The sequence below is a fragment of the Tachysurus fulvidraco genome, chromosome 13, assembly GCF_022655615.1.
Source record: "Tachysurus fulvidraco isolate hzauxx_2018 chromosome 13, HZAU_PFXX_2.0, whole genome shotgun sequence".
NCBI lineage: Eukaryota > Metazoa > Chordata > Actinopteri > Siluriformes > Bagridae > Tachysurus > Tachysurus fulvidraco.
In genome coordinates this window covers 17,549,115-17,573,231 of record NC_062530.1, presented here as the reverse complement: position 1 = coordinate 17,573,231, position 24,117 = coordinate 17,549,115, and the positions used below count along the sequence as shown (strand labels likewise).

Genomic DNA, 24,117 nt, shown 5'->3' with positions numbered 1-24,117 from the left:
GGTACTAGGTAAGTCAAATAAAATGTAAATATGAATGAGGTCAATATGAAAAAAACAAATATGAACAAGCAGGAGGAGACCAGATTTTAATTGGTTCAATAGAATGATTCAGAAAAAAATGCAGGAAATCAATCAGAATTTAAAATCCACAATGGAAAATCCATCTCTACATTTTGAAAACTTTATACAGTGAGAAGGAATGATTATTTCAATGAAAGACAATATGGTACAAGAAAATTACAAAAATAATAGCTTTAGCTCACATTAAATCCCAATTTTACATTCATACATATTCTTTTCCATGTTTTCTTTTCCGGGATACTTTAAATGTAACATCTGGTAGCAAATATCTACATGATACTAAACACTGTTTATCTTACTGATATACAGGTGATAAGAAAATCTATGAAATGTCCTATGAAATAAAGCCGACTTTACATGTGTTGTGTGATGTTTCGTGTAAGAGTCCATGGCCATTGGAGTAGGCATCGTCTTGTCTGTGTGCAGATCTTGGTGAGGTCTGAGGTGACTCAAGCACACTGTATTCGCTGGTTTCTAATGTAGAGCTCTCAGTGACTGCGTTCAAGGCCAGAATCTCACTCACTGAATGGGGCAAATCCTAAACATTGGGAAATAAAAACATCCAGCAAAATCCTCAATGTGTACAAAGAACATGAAAATTACATAAAAAGCACTATATAACAGCATGTACTTGATTAATAGTTTTATAAATGATAGAGATTTGCATTATGACAAATGGTTAGTCTTCTACTGTTTGCTTTAAACTTACCTTGCAGTTCTTTATCTGCATATATATAGCCTCTGATTTAATAAGGATTTCCTCAATGTCCAGTTTCATAGAAAGTTCATTTATGTGCTGTTTAAAACAGAAAGCAAAAACATTATTAAATTATTACTCAAGGCAACAATCCACAAAAACACACATTCCATGACTGAAGAATTATTTTCAGATAATTATGTTTTTATTCCTCTTATTATTTGAAACATCCACCATACAACTCAGTATGTTAGCTTATACTATAAAAACAGAACCACATCATTATTAAAGAATTCACATATTTTGAACTACAGAACAAAACTTACTAAAGAATTTCATTCTTTATCTTGTTATCTAATGTTATGTATACATCAACATATGGATCAACTACCGTTGTCTTTAGACGTGCTTTATAAATAAAATGGGACTTGATTACAGCTTCCACTACTGTCTGTGCACCTTTGTGGAATTCTACAAAGTTTGTGGTATAAAACAATAAACCTCTGAAGCACATTCACATTAGTAATAACTTTAATAAATCAATTCCTATTTCTGTGACATGCCAAACATCTGTAGTATTCCAGTCATTACAGAAATATCTTGTGGTATCAAGTATTTGTGAGCCTACCTTAAGAATTTCATTAAAACCATAATGTCTGTCCATTATTTTTTGTTTTTCTGAATCCAGAATGGCACAGCATACCAAAAGGTGAAAATTCTGGCAAGGCAGGCCTGTCCACATCACCTGACAGAGAAAGAGTGATTTACTAATGCAAAACAAATTAATAATACATCCTAAATCATTACTGTTAAACAACATAAATATGTAAATATGACAGTGTATTGATTTTTAATATGTTTGGTTTGATGTAGCAGACCTCCCATAGGCGAAGCACATCCTGAAAGCAAAGTTCTCGCTTGAAGCGGATCAATAACCACCGGAAACAGAAATACAGGTACCCAGAATCCTGAGCCTCTGTGAAAACCAAAAAAAAAAATTCTTAGTTAATGTTTAATTTAAATACTTAAGATATTACTTTTTAATCAACCTCCACTTTATTACAAACATCTGTAACCCTCCACGTTCATGCAGTTATCTGATCAGTCAATAGTGCCGATGCAGCACCATGCAAAAAAAAAAAATCATGCCGATAAAAGTCAAGAGCTTCAGGTAATGCTCACATCAAGCATCAAAATGGGGGAAAATGTGATTTTTGGTACCAGGTAGACTGGTTTAAATATTTCAGAAACTGCTGATCTCCTGGAATTTTCACATGCAACAATCTCCAGAGTTTACTCAAAAAACCCTGTGAGAGGAAGCTCTTGGCCTGTATCTCAAGATTTTTCACACAATTGGCTGTTTAGACAATGTGCAGGTGTTCCTAATAATGTGTCTACAGAGACATGCTTATTAAGTCTTTGCACTGACAGTTTTCTAAGGACTGACGAGGTAAGTAAAGCTTTTCTGTAATGCATGTAGCAAACCATACCACATTTTGTCATTAGAAAGCAAGAGACATTTACCCAGGTAGTTCCAGAAGGCTAAGTCTAGGAGCCGTAGCAATGTGCTGAGCTGGATCAGCTGAGTCTTCATGCCCTGCATCTGCTCCTCAAAGTTTTCATGCTAAACACCAAAAACACAGATGCCTCTTTACTCAAATCCCTGAAAGCCTGCATTAGTCTAGATTGATAATTTCTATAGTTACTACACAAAAAAATAATCTCACGGAATGAGTGTAAAAAAAATCCATTATATGATATGAAATGAAAGTCTGGTATTTGAAAGTTATAGTACCATCTGATCCATGAAGGAGACAAAGCACCAGAAGGCATCCACTTCATTCTCCATAACAAACAGGATAGGAGACAGCAGATCACTCATGCCTTGTACATAGCCTAGAGCAAACACATCAAACGAAGTTATGAGTATGTACAGGAGAATATTGCAAAGTTTAATGAAGCACAATTTAGATTTTACATAAAAAAGCACATAGCAATTAAGCAAATTGTGTAAATAATTATAAAGTGGGATGTGGTAGCTTAATGCTTAAGGTGTTGAACTACTGAACGAAAGGTTATAAGTTTAAATCTCAAGACCAATGTGCCACTGCTGGGCCCCTGAGCAAGGCCTTTAACCCTCAATTGCTTAGTTGTATAGAATGAGATAAAATGTAAGTCACTCTGGATAAGAGTCTGCCAAATGCCATAAATGTAACACTGAATGTTTAAGATTCTCCTGACAAAGGCTCAAAAAGTAAAATACACATTGAACACACTTTTTCAGCAATATTCACTTAATTTCTCAATGTCTCATTCCCCCACCACTTACCCAAATCAAAGTCATACATGCAATATGTCATTAGGATGTCATGAAGCAATATCAGCCCAGGGTTGTCCAAGCCCTCGTAGAACCTATTGTTCCGGTCAGTCCGGTTTACATCTTTCTCTAGGGTTGAAAATAACAAAATATGATCATATTTGTGTTGTTTAAAAACATATTTTAATCATGTTTGAATATTTTAATTATATTTCATTTTCAGTAACATCGCTCTCAGGATCATGCTGCACTCAAATTCATACCCATGGCAAATTAAGTGCTGCCAGATATTTTAATAGCATTCGCTTTTTTCTACAAGAAACTGCAGGTAATTTTCATGTTATAAGAAATAAAATTGAAACAATAATTGATTGGACACACACCAATAAGGCTTTTATAATCCCGTAACCTGGAATTTCTCTTCTCCTGCTCCTCGCTGACTGATTTCCACTGCAGCTTCATTCTGAAGTACTCATCCCTACAGTCCACAAAGACCCAAGCAAAACAGAAACAAGCTTTACAGCCTGAATCAAACATCATTCCAGTAATGGGAAAATACAGAGCCTGACTCGGAGATGACACTTACGTTTTCCTTTTCTGCAGATTTTTCCTTTCTTCATGTGTACTGTCCCAGGGATAATAGCCCAGCAAAAACTTCCAAGCTTCTTTTCTCACAGCATGGCACAGGCCCTTAAGCACGCAATTAAACAATTAACTGATTAAATGATCACAGTTAAAATCAATTAATCTATCATCCCAGTGGAAATGTGTGCATCAAAGTAAGCCGCCGAATGTTAAAAGATCAAAAATAATCTGCACTAACTGTAAAGTAAGTAAGGAAGTATTTTAAGGAACATTTTTTATTTTTTAACATAAATTGTTTCACATTTTACCCCTTTGAAAATAAGGTGCTTTAGATGAGGCACATTGGACACTCTTCCCTCTGAATCTTGGTGCTTTGCCCAATCTTCCATCATTACTGGCTCTCTTCTCTGTACCTCTGGCCTTGTGCCCAAGTCGACCTGTAACAAAAGCATTCAGACACATACAGTCAGCACAAGTCTTGTTAGGACTGTAGAAATAAAGGAATGAATAAATGTCTAGCAGGAAATAGCAGATTAAATGTCAAGGCTGTTTTTCACTCATTTTTAATAACTATGTTTATTTTCCAGCAACATGTGAAACATGCACCAATGTGAAAACATACCTAAACTAAACAAAATACAGTACAAGACTCAATGTTAGACTGCACTTCTGATATCATTACAACAACAAAATAAACTATGATGAATTATTTTTAAACACCACAGCTCTCAGCCAAAATGTTTCTCAAGTCAAAGATTTGATTTTGCTAATGGCACAAACATAACATGCTGCATTCACTTAAAAAAAAAATAGAATATGTACAACATGCTCCCGGGTTATTTAAAGTAGTCTTTATTTGTCCCGCTGTAACGGTCTCGCCTTAGCATAGGACAATAAGCTACATAAAAGGGGATTCACTTTCAGTGAGCTTCATCTGACTAAGTAGCCTGGTCCCATAGTTTCAGTGTTGTGTTCCAGAAGATCCCAGTCCAAATCCAGACTTCAATGTTCATGTTGCATAGATATATATCAGAGCAAACAGTAAAAGAAGCTTACGTAATTTTTTTTATATACAGTAATCCCTCGCCACTTCGCGGTTCAAGTTTCACGGCTTCAGGGCATCGCTGATTTTTCAAAAATATTCATCGAAAAATAAAAATAAAAACGGTTTCCCAGGATGCCAGACAAAGAGAGAAACTCTCTCAGAGGCTTTGAACATACCCACAGGCACTCAGACAAGGCACATGATTGGTTATTGGCACGAGATCTGAGCTGATTGGCTGCGCATCATCGCATCCTCTCCCAGCTTCTTCCCTTGTTGTATCTCGCCACGCTCGTTCACGTTGTCAACTGTGTCTCACGTATTGTGTTCGTGTTTTTTCGTTAAGCCCTTACAATGCCTCCTAAGCGCCGTGCCCCTGCGAAAGATTCCTCTAGTGAGCCGAAGAGGAAGATGATGACCATCAGTGAAACGGTCAAACTTAGGGCCAATCCTACTTCGCGGATTTTCACCTATCGCGAGGGATTCCCTTCCCCATTAACCGTGATAAACGAGGGATCACTGTATAATCAATAAAACTATTACCTCAAAAAAATAAACAATATTTCATTTGCTTTCCATATATACAGTATGTATGTGTGTGTGTGTGTATATATATATATATATATATACACACACACACACACACACACATATATATGGCTTTCATAAAGTTTTTATATTAGAATATTAAGACAAAAGTCAAACCGATGTACTCACTCTGGTGATGACCTCAAAGCCAGGCTCCTCCTGCTGGTTGATCTCCAGCCCAGGGATCAGTTCCCCCAGAATGTCTGCCACTTCCTCATCAGGGCGCTGCTGGTATTCAGACTCAGACGGGCGAAATGCATCAAAGATGTAGTTTGTGACTTTAGAGAAACCACCCAAAGTTGTTGTGTAGGGATCCTTTCTGAACTTCTGTTGAATTGAGCTTGATCAGTGTGTTGACAACATTGTGTGCGGCACTTTTTTTAATCAATTATTTTCCATACCTGAACAAGGCCATAATTGGAGTCATCTAGAAGATTCTCAAAGGACTGTGAAATTGCTTTGTTATATGTGCCAACTACCAGAATGTTTTTATCATCAGGACTCCTTCAAAAACAAAAACAAAATATTTACATGAATTCCTTTAAACTGGGTAAAAGCTTGATTAAATGAAAACACAAAACACAATAACAGAAATAACAACAAAAATAATACCAAAGTCTGCTAAAAAAGGTTTCGCGACAGTTAAATGAATGACATCACAGGTCTTATCCCTCTCCCATATGACTAGATTGAAGACCAAAGGCAACAAAGCCAGCCCCATATTTCATTATGAGAGCAAAGATAAGAACTTTAATAACAGCTATCTGTTCCGTAGTAGCGCTGCCTTGAACATGCTCCCGGACTGATTTATTTATTCTGCTGCCATATCTAATGCATAGTAGGAAAAACACTCCTCCGCTTCTATCATGAAGCCTCAAAACTAAATATACAGCTGCAGCTGACATCAGCCAATCCCATGCCCTTTAGTTCTCAGAAGACACGTGACATTTATCAATGTTTTCAAGAAGAAACTAAATTTCCCAGAAAAATCCCTACATTACCATATAAATAGTGTTGCATTCGGTCCTTTACTGTTTTAAAGCAAAAATCTTCAAATGGAAATAACACAGGAAAAAATACTGTTTGATTTGAATGGGGAAGCTGTAAATGGCAAACAGTGAACTTTTGAAGGCCTTTGATGAAGAAGCATGAAGAAAAGCAAAGTGCAAGTTTTGACATGGAATAAAAGCAGTAGTAGGAAATGGCTGGTTAGTTTAGTAAAAACAGGACTGATCTTTCTCTAAATTTAAGTGCATTAGTGTATCATGCAGAACATAAAGCTAGAGTGTTTTACACTCTGCTAGACAAATGTTAGTATTACAGAAACTGAACAATAAAATGAAACACCGCTTAAAAAAATGACCTCAGCTCGTATCAGCTTCTATTGAAATTCTAAACAGTGTAATCAACTTTTTTAAAAATACAACTACACTTCCTTTAATTTATTTATGCTGACACTTTCACCAACTACTTACTCGGTGAGATGCACTGATTTCCTCAAGCCGTCCAGAAACCCTTCGCTGCCTCCTTGATGGAAGTGAATGGCAGGCAATGTTGCATCATCTCTCAAGCAGAAAATCAGGTATGACCAGCCTTCATGTTTAACTGTGACAGTTCTGAGTTCACTGACATTAAAGGAGAAGGCCCACTTGTTCCGCTCATTAAAGTGGTTTGAACCCCCTTTAAAGAAATGACAAGACAAATTCTGTTTAAAATGAATGCACCATTTTAATTGTTGAGAATGTTCAGAGCACTTATAATAAGGCATTAAGGTAGATTGATTAAGATATTGTTTGTAAATGTTTACATGTGTATCTAAACAAGTAACCCTGTTATTGGCAATACTGCCATCCAGTGGATCTTGGATCATTTCAGACTTCTACATCTTTCTGATCTTGGAATTAGCTCCATGCCAGTTTGGAACTGAGCTCTGTTCAGTAGTTTTTAACAGTGATGTTATAAAGGCATGCAAGTGTCTTCACTTGCAATTTGCCTCACAGGCAGCAGAAGGCTTTGATTAGACATTGCAATTGAAGTTAAAATGGGGAAATGTAACCAGACGTTACATTTTGTTGAGTGATTATACTGATAAAAAGAAGGTGGAGTGTGAAGTATGAGTGGAGACAGTGTAGGGTTTATGGGGTCAGAATTGTTTCGTTATTCTGAATAAATACACTATGATCCACAAATAAATATAAAGAGTTTCACTCTGAATCACTGAATCACTTCACTGAATCACTGCACGCATTTGTGGATTGCGTTCTGTGCATTTGTGGATTTGAAACATTTCTAACGTCAAGACGTGCACAAGAATCCACAAATAGATGGACTCCGCCCACCTTCTACTCCAGCCAATCAAGTTCTGATTTACTCGCTCTTCACACTACCACTGGACCCATTGATGATGCTGAAATCGTTTCCAAAGAAAGCAGAATTGAACTAACCCTTAGTGCTGGCTACAATCCATACAGGGTTACCAGATTTGGCTCGAATCTGCGACAAATGTTTTTTATTTGTTTTTTTTTAAATCATATTTTGCAGTACATATTACACTGTGATAGTGCGAGTAAATCAGAACGTGATTGGTTTGAGGTAGACCGTGCCACGATTGGTCAGCGCCACGAGACCGTTGTCCGATTGGCTGGAGTAGACGGTGGGCGGAGTCCACCTATTTGTGGATTCTTGTGCACTTCTTGACGTTAGAAATGTTTCAAATCCACAAATGCACAGAATGCAATCCACAAATGCGTGCAGTGATTCACCAATGCACAGAACGCGATTCACAAATGCGTGCAGTGATTCACAAATGCACAGAACGCGATTCACAAATGCGTGCAGTGATTCACAAATGCACAGAACGCGATTCACAAATGCGTGCAGTGATTCACAAATGCACAGAACGCGATTCACAAATGCGTGCAGTGATTCACAAATGCACAGAACGCGATTCACAAATGAGCAGGAAGCAATTCGCAAATAAATACAATTTATAAAAAAAATTTTATTTGCAAATCCCATTTTATTTATTTGTGAATTTCATTTCTTTTTGTGAAATTTGTAAAAATTTTTGTGAAACTCTTTATATTTATTTGTGGATCATAGTGTATTTATTCAGAATAACAAAACAATTCTGACCCCATAAGGGTTTCACTGTGTAAAATAAAAATGTGGCAGCACAAAACCTAAGCATGGCAAGTATATTATGTCCTATTTATAAAAAGTCCTGTGCCTTATTGAAAACAGTAAGCAGCAAATAATTTTTTGTAATATTACATCCTAGTTTATTCAAGTTAAATTATCTTTTTTTACCAGCCAAATATTATTTGCATTCTGTTTAAGTGCTCCTGGTTGATAAAATGAAACAATTTTACACAAATCAGCATTTTCCTGATGCACAGCACCACATCTTCGCACAATTTACTACTTTGAAGTAGTCAGGAGTTGGGTTGCTAAATTCCGGGAATTTTCAAGGCTGGAAACTTTCCATGGAAATTAACGGGAATATATGGAAATAAACTGGGAATTTTTAAAAAATGCAGAGTTGCCTATAACAAGGAACTTAAATGTAGTTAAAAAAATATTGCAGCATAATTGTGTTTAAAACAATAAGATTTAATGCAATTTAAGTTTTTGTACCCTGCATTCCTCAGTCACTTGCACACAGCACACTGCTTACTGGAGGGCCATTGAGGCCACACCCCCTGCATGTACTTGCATTCTTCCATAACATGCACAGTAACACTTTATTTTAGGGTCAATTAACTAGTTGCTTATTAGCATGCATATTAATAGAATATTGCCTATTTATTAGTACTTATTAAGCACATATTAATGCCTTATTCTGCATTACCTTATTCTACATTCTTAATTGTACCCAATACCTAAACTTAATAACTACCTTACTAACTCTTAATAAGCAGTAAATTAGGAGTGTTACCACAAACACAGATTATTTGATGACCCTCCCCCACACACTCACTTGAGAAAAAATGCTTCATTTTACATTTTGATCGGGACTTTTTTAGAAGGGCAAGGGTGGGGGATGCTTTCATTTTACAGCAATCATAGCGAAATATGTTTATTACAATTATTAAGTTTATTATGTTTATTACAAGCATAATAATGTTTATTATGCTTTTGTGTTACTCAAGGAAATAATCAATTAAAGTTCTACTTACAATTAAATCAGCCAAGATGTCGTTTTTAAAATTTATATTACCTTGCATGCATGTCTGCTTATGACCAAACAAAACGTTTATATATGTTTGTATATGATATAGATTATATACATTTCCCTATATTTCCAAATAATTCCCATAAATTGCTGTAAATTCCCATAAATTCCTGTAAAGTTTCCAATTTGGAATATTTCCAAAATTCCCCAGATTAAGTTCCCATGGAAAGTTTCCGGAAATTTACCGGAAACCTTCCGCCCCTTTGCAACCCTATTCAGGAGTTATAGTCATAGTAGTTAAGCTACAACTACACTGTACTAATGCAGTGCTGACATCTTGCATCAGGCCTTAAACAAATATGTGGAAATGTTCTACCTTCTCCGTTGGTATGGACCTTCCTCTTAAAGGTGACTGTGTTAACCATGTCCCACTCAGTCTCACAGCTAAGCTGCTGGTCCAAAGGACGATGAGGCCTCTGTGTCCACTCCACCACTGAACTGGAGTCCTTCACATTGTAAAATAAAAACAAACAAACACTAGTGAATAACTAATCCCCCTGTTCAAATTCAAAGGCAGAATTAAAAATAATATGGTCGAAAGGTTGTGGCCACTTTAACACCACACCCATTTGTGCATCCGGAACAATTCAAACCTTGCAGGCACAAAGCATATTTGAAAGATCCACTGTATACTCCAAAGGTTTATATTCCACAAATGTTTCTCCATCCTAAAGGAAAAAAAATGCAAGTATGATTTTCCGTGAAGAATTGCTTATGCAGTAATTAAATAAAAAAGTTACATATGTATTTACAACAATTTTTATGGACATATTCTGACTTGCCATTTACAAAATTCAAGTTATTGTATATTACCAACACTAAGTGATTATTACAATGAAGCAAGACATGATGAAATGTAATGAATTCTTCATTAACAGGCCATTAGTACCTTATCGATGATCCGAAGGAACCCTGATATTAGTGAATCCTGATCCTCAGATTCTTCTGTGTTTATATGGATAAAAACCCCTTCATGTTCAAATATAATCTGCAAACATCAATGCACAGGATAATTGTGTATGTTTTCTTTTGGCAAGTCTGTTTTATTGATACATTTTAACAGAAAGGGCTGTGAAATTAAAGCTCCATGTTTGCATATGTAACCATGGGGTAAATAAGAAATAATTCCTGTTACTTCAGCAGAATTTGTGCAGTAAATAATCATATAGATCTGTGTTTTTTATTGGTTCATGGTTATTAATTCCCAAAGAAAATAATACACGTGTATGATCTGAATTAAAAATACACGTACAATTAAACACATGCAAAGATTTTTAAAAGCCCATAATAAAAACAAATGTATTAGATCCCGGTGTTGTCCGAGTGTTCATCTGTCCAAATGTTGTGAAACTTTTGGCCCTGACATTAAGTAGCCAGATGCTACTGCTAACAACAAACTTCTAGGTCTGTACAATGTTAAAGAATTTAGTGGTGAATTAAATAATATTAAAGACGACAAAACAACTAAACTTTACATATATATCTTAGACAAGTTTTCCGAGAGCCTTTTAACTTTAAATGTAAACAGTACAATTCAGAAGTAGGACTGCTAGCTAACTTAGCTTACTGTTTAACCTTTTAAATCATGCTGTATTTCTTAGTCAGCGTTGGCAGACTTAGGTATAAATAAATTATCATTTTAGCACAGATGTTGATTGTGTCACGAAAAGACTTTTGTAAGCTAAGAACGCTAATGAAGTTATGGACATGACGTGCCTTCGTGGCATTGCTGGAAGTGAGGCTAGTTAGCAGCAACTGCAACTGTATGAGGTGCTACTGCTAACTGGCTAACAACTAGAAGCTAAAAACACTAGTCGGTCACAAGCACTGTATTAACTTGTGCTTTTTGTCATCTGTTCCAGCGACCAGGCCAAAAAGCCTATCAGCGCGCACTGACAGAACGGAATTGGTTTGTTTAAAAGCGAGCTGACATGAAAAGTCCAGGTTTTTCACTACCTTGGGAGGAGTTGTGGCCGCCATGTCGCCCGCTATCACTACTTGACGTAGCACAGCTCACGTGCCTGTCAGCGTTCCACAACAACACTGACAAGTCATCTTCCGCGTGGCCCTGACTGCGCATGCGTAGAAACGCGGGAACCCCGGAAACAGTGTCAACCCTTCATGTTTTTTTCCCAAATAAAATAAAATCTCTTTTATTTTTATTTTTATTTTCTTTATTGTGGTACAATAAACATGCACAAAATTGTTTTACCTGATTACTTAAATACCGTTTTATATAACCACCAATATGTTTATTCTTCTAAATCATGTGCTTTATTTTCTCAGAATCAGAATCAGGTTTATTGGCCAAGTTTGTTGACACACAAAGAATTTGGTTCCAGCTGTTTGTGACTCTCAAAAGTACAGACATAAATAATACTATACTGTACAACGCAAGACAATACAGATGATGAGATACAATATAGGCAATATGAGTATTAAATATCAATACAGATTATATGGAAGATCAGTTATGTACATTAGTGTGAGAAGTGCATGGTAGAGCAAATAACAATATTGTGCAATATTATGCTTTTTGTACAATATGTAGCATCAGTACTGTGTGTAATATATACAGATGATGTGATGACATAGTTCTGATAATGCAGTACTTATAGATATGAAGCAGTGAATATAATTATGGTGAGTTGTTGATCAGGGTGATAAGGGGCCTGGGGAAAGAAACTGTTCCTGTGTCTGGCAGATTTTGTAAGCAAAGTTCTGTAGTGCCTGCCAGAAGGGAGGAGCTGAAAGGTGCGAATGGTGCAAAGTGAGTTTTCCTGCCTGGTTTCTGGTTCTTGTACAAGTCCTGGGGAGTGGGCAGGGGGGCACAAATTATTTCTGCTGTTTTTACTGTGCATTGCAGTCTGTTCCTCTCCTGTTTTGTTGCTGCTCCAAACCAGATGGTGATGGATGTGCACAGGACAGATTCAATGACTGCAGTGTAGAACTGCATCAACAGCTCCTGTGGTAGACCGTACTTCCTTAATTGACATAGAAAGTACATCCTCTGCTGGGCCTTTTTGATAATGGAATTTATGTTGGACTCCGGAGTGCATAGAAACCTGAGGGTCTCCACAGGTGACACAGGGCTGTTGGATATTGTGAGGGGGAGTAGTGTTGAGGGGTCTTTCCTAAAGTCCACTATCATCTCCACAGCTTTGTGGGTTTTTAGCTCTAGGCTGTTCTGACTGCACCATAACACCAGCCGCTTCGTTGCCATCTTGGATGAGACCGATGAGCAAATTTCAGGAGTTTAACAGTTGGGTCACTTGAAGTGCAGTCATTGGTGTAGAGGGAGAATAGCAGTGGGGAGAGGACACATCCCTGTGGAGCGCTGAACGTCCCAAATGCTGGAGGTAACACCTCCCAGTCTCCTAATTATTTATTATATGTTCTAGTATTAATTCCTTATTTTGTTACATCAAACAAAATCAAAGCAAGACATAAAGAAAAAAGAATAAATAATAAAATAAATAATTACACGTCTTTGTCAGTGTCTATGGAGCTGAGGAGGAATAAACAATAAGGAATAAACAAATATATTAAACTGTATATATATATATATATATATATATATATATATATATATATATATATATATATATATATATATATATATATATATATATTAATAAAGCTTTTAACGTGAGATAAATTATAGAGCATATTAAAAACAGGAATACCATATGGGATGCTTTGTCCTAATTATTTGTTTCTATTAATAAGTGTCATTGTAAATTGTCTGTTGATAAAATCTGTTTGGGGACCTTGGAATTTGACTACTGCACTTAATCTAATTAAATAAAAGTCAAGCTTTAGTTTATACTGCAATATTTTGGTCATTATAGGTTTTAAATATTACAAAGCGTGAAGAATTACTGCGCTTTTAATAGCAAAAATACAAAAAAAATGGTCTTAATATTAATATTAAACAAAAAATAAATTAATTTTAATTAAATCAGGTCTTTACTATCTCTTGGGTGGAGGTAAATTGGGTTTTTATTTTTCCTCGGCCATCAAAACGTCCTGGATGTGAGCAGAATAGTTTTTTTTTCCTTGCTCGGGGTGCTCAGTGTTTCTCTGCTGCCCTCTCGTGGCAAAAATAATGTACTGTTGGCTTTTATTTTGAAATTACAGGATGTCTGTCGGACGGAAAATCAGACTAAATGCTCACACTAGCTTTCACTGCTGCCCTCTCGTGGTGGAAATAGTGTACTTTTGGCTTTTATTTTGAAATTACAGGATATCAGACTAAATGCTCACGCTGGCTTTCATTGCTGCCCTCTCGTGGCAAAAATAATGTACTGTTGGCTTTTATTTTGAAATTACAGGATGTCTGTCGGACGGAAAATCAGACTAAATGCTCACACTAGCTTTCACTGCTGCCCTCTCGTGGTGGAAATAGTGTACTTTTGGCTTTTATTTTGAAATTACAGGATATCAGACTAAATGCTCACGCTGGCTTTCATTGCTGCCCTCTCGTGGTGGAAATAGTGTACTGTTGGCTTTTATTTTGAAATTACAGGATGTCTGTCGGACAGAAAATCAGACTAAATGCTCACACTGGCGGGAAACCTAAGGGATTACCAAGAGATAACCTGAGTCTTTCTTTATCGCATTATATAACATTAGGACTGAACTACAACCCTGTTTGGTTCTTGTCATGTTTTCATAAACCACTTCTAACATGGTTCAAATAGTCATCTCAAGGTAAGTAACTTGGATATTCGATATTGAGGTCAGTTTGTCCCACACAGTTTGTCTCACACAGCTTCAGGTTTTGGCTTGTTGCAGGTCATTCCTGTCTCATGTTTAACATATTGATATTATTGTGTGGTATGTGGTCTGATTTAATGGGCATGTGGTAACCTTTAGTGGGTAAGGTGTTGGGCTACCAATCAGAAGGTCATGAGTTCGAATCCCAGGTTGACACTATTGGGCCCCTGAACAAGACCCTCAGTTGTATAAGAATGAGATAAGTCACTCTGGATATAAGGGCGTCTGCCAAAATGCTGTAAATGTAAATAAATCATAAAATAATGCATTTCCATTGTGAATTGTTAAATGTTAAACCAAGGAGGATGTTTACTGTCCTGTGTGTGTTTGTGTGTTTCAGTAAAAGTGGTGAGTCTCCTGGTGAGTGGCTGCTTCTGGAGTTACAGGGTGAAATGGTGTCACGACATGACACTGGACTGGCTGGAAATCTTATGGGGGACCTGCACTACACCAAAGAGGTAAGAGCTTCTAACTACTGTTACTAGCAAACATATCTGCACCACTGACGATAGACGCTTACTGTGCATGATGGAACTTGCACTGCATTTCTCACCTCTGTTATTTTACCTGTTACACATCAACACACAAAGGGAGCTACTCTTAACACATGTCAGGATTTAAACACAATGAGGCATGCTGTTATACGTAAGTATTGAATTATAGGTGATGTTTCCACCCCAAAGAAGATAATTTTCCAGCCCATTCAGAAGGGTAAAAGGCAAATTGGCAAACTATTTATTTATTTATTTATTTATTTATTTATTTATGTTTAATGATGCAAATTATTCACAAAACATGTAACAAGCTGCAAACTGTTCCCTTATCATCATTAGCTTTGTCCTCTCTTGACATGAACAAGACACAAATCCAAAACAGCAACAAGTCACAAACATCCAGTTTGTCATGTTACAAACAAAAAAAAAATCTCTTCCTCCTTTCTTGTGTCTGATAGTTTAGTTAAATCTTTGACATTAAAAAGTACAGACACTTCTGTTATTTCCTGAATTCTAATTAAACTTTTCTTTACACAGACATCAATACAAATATTTAAGGCATTTGTCTGCTTTAATGCTAACAAACTGTTCTGTTGTGGAACGATTACAATAACAATTTCTGACTGGTCTGTATTGTGCATACAGCAGCAATGTGTAACTAGTAATAAATACAAACTATATAATAAAAACTTTATTCTCCTTGATTTTTCCGTCTACTAAATTTACTAGAAGATATATTACTGCAGAAGACTGCAGTCTTTTTAGAAAAAGATAAAAATATGTTTCTGATAGACTAATCAGCAGTGTTCAGGTAAAACCAGTACATAGATGTTTAAACTGTTTACTCTGTGGGGTACCAATGTTCTGCTGTTGTTTGTGTTAAAGGGTGTACCAGTACTGATTGTGGGACATCACATCCTGTATGGCAAACAGGTCAAACTGGAGAAACCTTTTGCTGTCCTGTTGAAGCACTCCGGCATCCCACAGGAGGATGATGTAGCCATGGAAACTGGCCAGGAGAAGCCTACCTCCTATACTGTCTCTGCTATAATCAAAAAGAAGCTGATCTTTAAAACACGCCCTAAACCTATCATTACTAATGTGCCCAAGAAAGTTTAATGAACAAAAATATACAGAGGGGCATTCATGGTGTCTGCTATTCAATCCTTTGTGAAATACACTGGTCCCAGAAAGTGTGGTCTTGAGATATTTCCAAATGATGTCTATGAATACAAGACTTTTCTGTGAGCTCTGGATAGACTTTCTCATTGGACAAATCCTACCTGGATGTGCATGATGTATTGGTTCATCAGTGCAAAAATAGAAGTAACGGTAGATATATTTTCTACTACAAAGAATGATCAGAGTTTGAGAGAGTTTATTTTCATAAAAACAGTTTGCAGGTGTTATAAAGATCTGCAAAAAATAAGCAGTAAATATTGATATAAAAAATTTTTTTTAAACATATTTAACAATTTACACAATAAATGTAAATAAGTTTAAAACAGTACAATTGGTGTTCTTATGCATTTACACAAAATATGAAATGAAATGAAATTATTGATGTTGCACAACACAGTTTACTCACCCTTATTCATTTCTGACCCAAAGGTGTTGTGTATGTGAATTTGATTTGAAATACAAAGACCTTCTAAAAGCGATCACACTTTCTCTAACTATTAAAACAATCCTCATGTTGTACTTATTTTACTGGACTCACAAAAATGCCATTATTCACTGAAAAAGTACTGCAACATGAAATGCAATAACATGGAGAGCAATGTGTTATTATTCTTGCACTGGTTATATCAGACATTAGATCAGATTAGACATTACAGTAGATAATGAAAATTAAATATTTAAATTAAAAGTTTTAAATATGGAACAATTAGTGATATAATCATTAATCCTGCACGCCGACTGTCTGTAGCTGATTGGTTTCAACACTGTTTCTTTCAACTGAAATAACATCCAGACTATAACATCATTAGCTAGCTCACTGGGCAAGCTCTAATGTGTTTGCCATGCACTATACTTTGGTTACCCTTAAACTTAATTAACTATGTTTAGAAATTAACTACAGACGTGCTTTGAAATAATGATTTTCAGTTTATTCAGAGAACATTTTCTGGTTATTATTGGAAGGGGAAAATGTAGTAACTCACACAATGTACTACATTTACGAAAAATGGGTGTGTTTGTAGTCAAATCAACACCAGGATAAAACTTGGTCGTCCTGGGCATTCAGGTTTGTGATCTGACAATTCTGGCTTCATCATTATATACTGTAAGCATCAAAATTTAGTGTTCTCTTGAAGCAGTGATTTGGAAAATTCTAAAGTCTATAGAATTTTAGTAAATTCTACTTGACACATTTTACAATTAAACCTCATATGTGCCCATGAAAAGTATACAAGTGTATATGCATGTCAGCTGTCTATTTCTCAAGAATAAACCGTTAAAAAAACACTTAAATGCAGACAGCCATTTTATGAATTCATAATAATATGTACATCATAACACACTACACAGATAAATTGCTAGAGATTATTCCACCTCTCTGAGTGTGTTGTCAGAGAAGTAGGTGCACATTGTGCTTATGTAATAAATCAGTACTGTAAATCAACATGCTGACACTGAAATCAAACAGAGCTGATTTGAGACAGTAAATGTGATTAACCACTCTATAACCCATAACATCTGCTGATTTGGTATTTGTTCTAGGCATAGAGAGGGCAAAAACATAAATCCAAATCTTAGTATGTTCAACAGATTTTACTTCTACAACTGCTAATCCACATTTACTTAACTGAACTGCATGTAAACATTATTACATTTGGGTGCTGTAATGTTTAGAATTTTGCTGGTATGAAAATTTGACAGTTAATATGAAGTCAATATACAATAACATATAAATCTAGATCTATAAAAGGAATTCTATCTAATAAACTCACATTGCTATTAACTTGTAAACAAACAGCAAATTGTTTCATTTTTCATTCAAGTTTCAGGTTGCACAGTCAAGCTTGATGCATTTCTTCTTAAGAAGGATGTGATCGGTGTGTTTAATCGCAATTTGCAGCTGCATCTAGAGTAACGGCAAATATGAACATTTTTGTGATGATTAATTATAAGCAAATAAGCCCTAAAATATTCTTTGGTTGTTCCCAGTACAGCGTAAAATAATATTTCCTGAAGAATCCTGGAGTAAATAATAAGGAATGAAAAAACTTTTGGTATAGTACAAACCCCAACAGAATCTTGATTGGTATTGCATTTACCACTGTTCAAACTAAGGCAAATTATGTCAATTTTTATGAAAATCGGCTCATTTTAGTGTAAGTTTGCAGTGTTTAATATGCGGTTCTTCCCAAGAATGGTATTTCACCACAGTGTGTGATTCAAATTTGAGTCTAAGCACCCACACCACTATATTCATGTATGATGGTATGAGCTCAGCACCATGATTAAACAATTCCTCTGATCCATGTTTTATATTTGAGAAGGAAAAATGCTGTACAGCTCAACTGTACCTTCCTGGAAGGCCAATAATGTATCTTAACTGGTGCGATAAAGCTCAGTAGTCTTGCAAACCAAGTGACTATGCATCCTTCACCAATATGACAATGAGCCTAGCACCAGAGAGGTAGAAGACTGAATCAAACCAGTCCCACAGAGTTTATCCAGTAACATTGTTAAGGCATTCTAGGCCTCAGCATAGGGTAGGTGATACTGTTCCTCCCTCTTGTTACAACGCTTGGCTACTATAGCCAAGTAGAGCACCAGAAGTACAAACCAGTAGCAGGCATAAAGGATAACCCCGCTAATGAGTAGCACCTTCTCAGTTTCACTGAAAGGTTCCTGTGTCTCACAGTAAATTGTATAAGCTACACCACCAAGCAAAAGGAGTGCCCAAACTGTTACTGGTACAGCCCCAATTAAATTCACCACGATCTTCTTCCTCCCAGATGTGCCCCAGCCTGCTTTATTGATAGTCAACAAGGCAAAGATTTTAGCTGGCAAGAGGCTAGACATGTACAGCAGGGAATAGAGAGACATAAAAATCATGACCAAGCTGCCTCTCAGAAAGCAGGCATAGGTAGCCTTCACCATTCCCACCAGCTGAACTGTTAGCAAGAACAGTAGGATGTTCCACAGGCGTCCTCGATAGAACAAGTGGATAACTGTGGCCACCAGGAAAAAGGGAAAGAATCCAGTTACCACAGACTCATAGGTCATCCAGAGGCTGTGTTTGTGGAACCAAAGAGCATTGTAGAGCCACTCCCGGAAGTAAGACTTGCTCCAGCGAGTCTGCTGATTGAGCCAGCGGAGGTAGTGAGTAGGTGTCTCAGTCTGGCATTGTGAGCGTGCAGTAAACTTAGTCTTGTAGCCAAAGCTGAGGACTCGATTGGTAAGGTGACGGTCATCACCAAAGCTGCACTTGCTGCCCAGGAAGGTCTGATGGTACCAGGGCTCCAAGAACTGCTGGAGGAGGGAGTTGCGGTACATCCCCAAAGGTCCACTGATACACTGAACACAACCAAAATACGACTGACATGCACGCTCCACGTTGAATGCCATCCAGTACCTGACACTGCTCAGAAAAGAAATCCAGGAGTCATATTTGTTCAGGATCTGAAACAGATCAGGAAGATGATGTCTTGATGTGGTAAGGTGGAACTAAGAGATTACATTAGTCATGCTTTCAGCAAGTTATATGGTGAAATTTTCCCTACAAATTCTTCTCACCTGTACATCTCCTCCTACTCCACCTACATTTGGGTCTTCCTCCAGAACCTTCAACAGCTCAATTGTGCAGGCTGGATCCAGAACCGTGTCAGAATCACATACCTACAGACATATAATAAGTAAGATTTTACAGAAAGATATATCCAGATGGTCCAAAAGATAAGCAAAAAAAAAAGTAATTTATATATATATATATATATATATATATATATATATATATATATATATATATATATATATATGTGTGTGTGTGTGTGTGTGTGTGTGTGTGTGTGTGTGTGTGTGTGTGTGTGTGTGTTTATTTAGTTAGTTAGTTAGTTAGTTAGTTAGTTAGTTAGTTAGTTAGTTAGTTAGTTTTCAAAAGTATAGTTAACTCCATAATTAGTATTGCCTCTGGCTAATGACAATGGGTAATTCAAGTTTCAGCTGGACATTGCAGGAGCAATGAGAGGTTGCTGACAGCACACAGGTGTTCTCAGGGTGCAGGTGACAAGGCAATGAAATGACCCATGACCTCCATATAACACTGCTTTGATTATAGGTTTATAGGAAGACGGCGAAAAGAAGAAGATATTGTAAACAGTGAAATTAACAACAAGGAATTATTTCTGAAGCACTGTCACAAGCACTGTGAGTATACTAGCCTAAAGATAGTTATGCTTTGGAGGTAGCTACTTTTTTCAGTGAAGTTCATTTCTAAGACTAAGACTCACCTGCACATAATCCACAGAGTTCCCCAGTGCTTTGAATGCCGTATACATCACTTCCCTCTTCCCACCCCACTCCTGCATAATGCAGGAGTACCGGCAGCTGCGCACTATTCTGGCCACCCGAATAGCCTCTTCCATATTCACTGAGCTTGTTCCTGCACCTCCATTGCTATGATAGTTCCCCTTCCACACCATGCATCCGGCCTGCTCTGTTCCACCCATTACCTCCCGGAAGATGTCCATCATGTAGGCATCATCAGGCCGGTTACCATCTACAACAAGAACCACTTTTAAACTGGGAAAGGAGATGCGGCGCACACTACGAAGGCATTTGCGTAGATAGTCTGGGTCCTCCTGATAAGCAGCAATGCACAGGGCAACAGTGCAGCGCAGGTGCTGTGGTCGTGAAGGTGCTCGCATGCGGCGGTGTTCCAGGTAAGCAAAGAGGCTCTGCAGCAGCAGATGTAGTGACAGGATGGCGCCATACAGACCAAATGAGAGGTGATGCTGCTCAGTGTGGATGAACTGGTAGCCAGTCACATAGGCCAGCAGGATGGCGAAGAGCACCACAGCTGCAAACAGAGTGGTGATAAAGATCCGCACCGCTGTTCCACAGCGAGAGGGCATCTAAAGAAGAGGATGAGAAGGTGAAGACAGGGGGTATGAAAGAGATGAGAATGTGGTTTGAGACATCCATGAAACTTACATTTCTTTATGATTGCCAAACAAAGCAGGTTATAGTGTTTATTGTCTGTGTTGAACATAACAAGGATGAGGAGGATATAAACATTTGTGTTGAATTTAGTAGTGAGAGAACTTTGCTGACAAACTTTTTCTCTTGCTATCACCACAATAACTTGTCATCCATAATATTGGACAGTGTCTCATATGTTAGGTTACTGCTTTATATTGGTTTCCTGCTTAATGAATGATTAAGCTGGTCTTTGGATCCATAATGACTTTAAGTAAAGGCTTGGCAAAAATAATTCCTGCTTAATTCATCCGTGCTCAACCTACACACTGGAGAAAAACAGCTTTAATTGAAAAGCAACCACTTCCATTAACCAAACTTATTATTTAACACAGCTCCATTAGTTGTAGGTATCCAAACTTAATAATACCAGTTCTCTGAACCTAGGCTGGAGAGACAGCTGCAGACAGAGGATCAGAGGTAACCCTAATTAGAGGGCCTGTTCCATTGGGGGCATTGGCCTAAGGAATTGTTTGAAAAGAATGGCCTCATGTCAAACTAAAGTACACATCACTAGTTACTCTCTCACCAAAGACTGTATACACAGACACACGGATATGAGTGTCGATGAGAAAAGAGTAGCCTATAGAAACCAACACAAACAAATGTCAGAGCTAAGCCTTTGAACTTCCAGGATGTAAATTTCAAGGAGAGGTTGTTTAAAACTGTTTAACGGTACAGGTAGTAAAAGTATAAATACACAAAATATTTTCTACACATATTCAAATTTCCTACAAAACTACAAACCTCAGTGATATCCATGTATCCAGTAGTCCATCATCTATACATTAAAAATAAAGATTAAAAAATGTTTTTTTCAATAAATCAACATCAAATTGGGGCCATTGTAAGATAGTGAATTGGACACTATTAGTGTTTCTAGGGAGTAATCAATCCAGAGGAACTTTCTCAGATGAACAGAAGACAAGCATAATCCAAGCTCAGGTATAGTGAGTATAGTGAAGAAAGTAAATATCTCATCCAGTCAGTGCAGATGCTGTCCAAAGCAAAAGGCATGGTGTTTCAGAATGACATCTCTGTGGTAAAACACTATCCTCCTGGTGGATAGGATAGGGCCTTGGACAGACTGATCACAAAAGCATAAAGGAATGTAGAGAACTCTTGGTGGTAATTCAACAGCTCCCTTTGAAGATTCAAAGTGTCAGTACCGTGTTCTAGACCTGAAAAGCACCTCCACTGAATACTCAGTCAAGGGTTTTAGTAATCAGGGAGACCAATAATATTATAATGTAATATAATAATTATAATATGTTATAAGATGTATACACACATACTGTTGCTATCAGTGATAAGGATGAAAAATATTTTTAAGTCTCCAACCTGAATGGGCTAATGGAGAGCACCATTTCCTACCACCAGGAGGCAAACTTATTATGGCTCTGTACAATTTTCACCCTCAGTAAAACCAGTATATTTGGGTAATTAATGAATCAGGCCAATGTGCACAGCAAGTTATCAGTAGGAAGGAAAGGAAGTGCAACCAAGCAAGTAATCAAAGTTTGTAATTAAATTTTGCCTGAAATCCAGTCTGACTTGTATGCAAAAGATACCCCATAGGTGCCCCATAATCCATCCATTGAGGTATTCATATCTATGACCATATCTAAGCTTTAGAAAGACCACACCAATCTGGTCTGCTTTGTTAATTAATGGATATACTGTATGCAAGGTCTGTGTGAGTGTTATAATCTAGTTTAGTTTCAGTGCTTGTGAAACCCAGGAGGTTCTTTTCCTGAGGCTGCCAGAATTTCTTGTTAAATAAGTCTCTTAAGAGATGGAAACTAAAAAAGGGCTGCACTTTCTTCTTGATGTCTCACATCTTCAAACAGAAATCAGAGGTGTTTTTAAAGGAAAAAGTGGAAAGTGCCTACAGTGTTGTGCACCATGCATACTGTAACTGTAGCAAGTCTACAGTCATGCATGTTACCACATTCACATAATATTAAATTAGTTCTCAGAGAAAACTAACCATTCACTAAACATAGAGTCCAAAATGTTCTTTCCTGTTCTATTTCTGTAAACACAAGAATACAAAAACTTATTTGTGTATGTTTTGAGAATGCCCACCCCTAAACCTCCCAAAACACATCCTCTACTCTCTTGCTCTCTTACATACAAAAACCACATCCACCCGTAAACTTTATAAAGACAAATTCAACACCCCCTCCTGTATGAAGACAGATTGAATTCCTCTGCTCCCTAAAATCCAGACACAATACTCACACACAGTCACCCCAACCGAGCCATACCTTCTAAGCCCTGCGGCAGTAACGGTCCGTTCTCTCTGTCCAGGCAGAGTCTTGCTGGATATGTGAGTGGGTGTGTGTGTTCAACCGGCGTCTATTCCACTTTTCTCCACTGCAGCACAGCACGCTCCTTGTTCTGCCTCCAGCTCACACTACATCTTTATTTCACCAGCTCTTAATTCAGGAGCTCCCTCGCCCAAAAATACAGCACCCCAACCTCCTCCTTCTTTGGTTCCTCCCCCCTCGCACTTTTTCTCCCTCCTCCTTATCTCCTGTCGTCTTGCACACTCCCAAGGCATGAAGGCCTCTCAGTTTAGTAGGCAGTGCCGGTAAGCTGGTAGGTTTAGGGTGGTGCAGCCTGGTTGTGTCTCACCTGGTCCTGGTTCCAGTATGCCTTTGAAAAAAGCACACTGCATGGTGAGGGTGCTTTATCTCTTGCCCTCTCTCTTATTTAGTCAGTACTGTGCTGCAGTGGTACTGTAGCCTCTGTCCTGTTCTGCATCTCTGCAACGCAGTGAAATCCAAATCTTAGCACCCCCTTCTGTTAACACACTGTCCTGATTTTCTGTCTCTCACTGCAGAGCACATTCGTCTCCTCTCCTCACCTTCACTTCTCCTCTCTGTCTCCTTTCACTGCTCTTTTCTTCAGTGCAGCCAGCAACACAAGACTCAGAAACGTTTGGGCAGACCCCTTCTCAATGCCTCCTTTATGCACTTATTTATTTATCCATCATGCCTCTTGTGCCATAGCCACTGCAAGCCTGCAGGTCCAATGCAGGCTAATGAGGTGGAGAGAAAATAAAGGGAAAAGAGAGAGAGAGAG

At 37.5% G+C, this 24,117-nt stretch overlaps 3 protein-coding genes across 3 annotated transcripts; 1 reads left to right on the top strand and 2 right to left on the bottom strand.

Annotated features, from left to right (window-relative positions):
* Positions 1–63: 63 nt before the first annotated feature.
* On the bottom strand, positions 64–11,654 carry tbc1d15 (TBC1 domain family, member 15). The gene is made up of 17 exons (XM_027161809.2): positions 11,501–11,654; positions 10,434–10,532; positions 10,138–10,212; positions 9,861–9,990; positions 6,786–6,990; positions 5,712–5,814; positions 5,440–5,637; positions 3,989–4,117; positions 3,682–3,785; positions 3,479–3,573; positions 3,108–3,224; positions 2,574–2,674; positions 2,303–2,402; positions 1,657–1,754; positions 1,407–1,523; positions 791–877; positions 64–619 (listed from the first exon to the last, which is right to left on the bottom strand). The coding sequence occupies exons 1-17, from the start codon at positions 11,522–11,524 to the stop codon at positions 416–418; spliced, it is 1,986 nt and encodes a 661-aa protein (XP_027017610.1). The 5' UTR covers positions 11,525–11,654; the 3' UTR covers positions 64–415.
* A 2,423-nt stretch (positions 11,655–14,077) lies between these two features.
* Positions 14,078–16,010, top strand: chtf8 (CTF8, chromosome transmission fidelity factor 8 homolog (S. cerevisiae)). The gene is made up of 3 exons (XM_027161321.2): positions 14,078–14,257; positions 14,664–14,781; positions 15,703–16,010. Exons 1-3 carry the CDS (start codon positions 14,235–14,237, stop codon positions 15,934–15,936), a joined length of 375 nt encoding a protein of 124 aa, XP_027017122.2. The 5' UTR covers positions 14,078–14,234; the 3' UTR covers positions 15,937–16,010.
* A 219-nt stretch (positions 16,011–16,229) lies between these two features.
* Positions 16,230–24,117, bottom strand: has3 (hyaluronan synthase 3). Its single transcript, XM_027161955.2, has 4 exons — positions 23,298–24,117; positions 20,280–20,903; positions 19,567–19,668; positions 16,230–19,452 (listed from the first exon to the last, which is right to left on the bottom strand). Exons 2-4 carry the CDS (start codon positions 20,901–20,903, stop codon positions 18,523–18,525), a joined length of 1,656 nt encoding a protein of 551 aa, XP_027017756.1. The 5' UTR covers positions 23,298–24,117; the 3' UTR covers positions 16,230–18,522.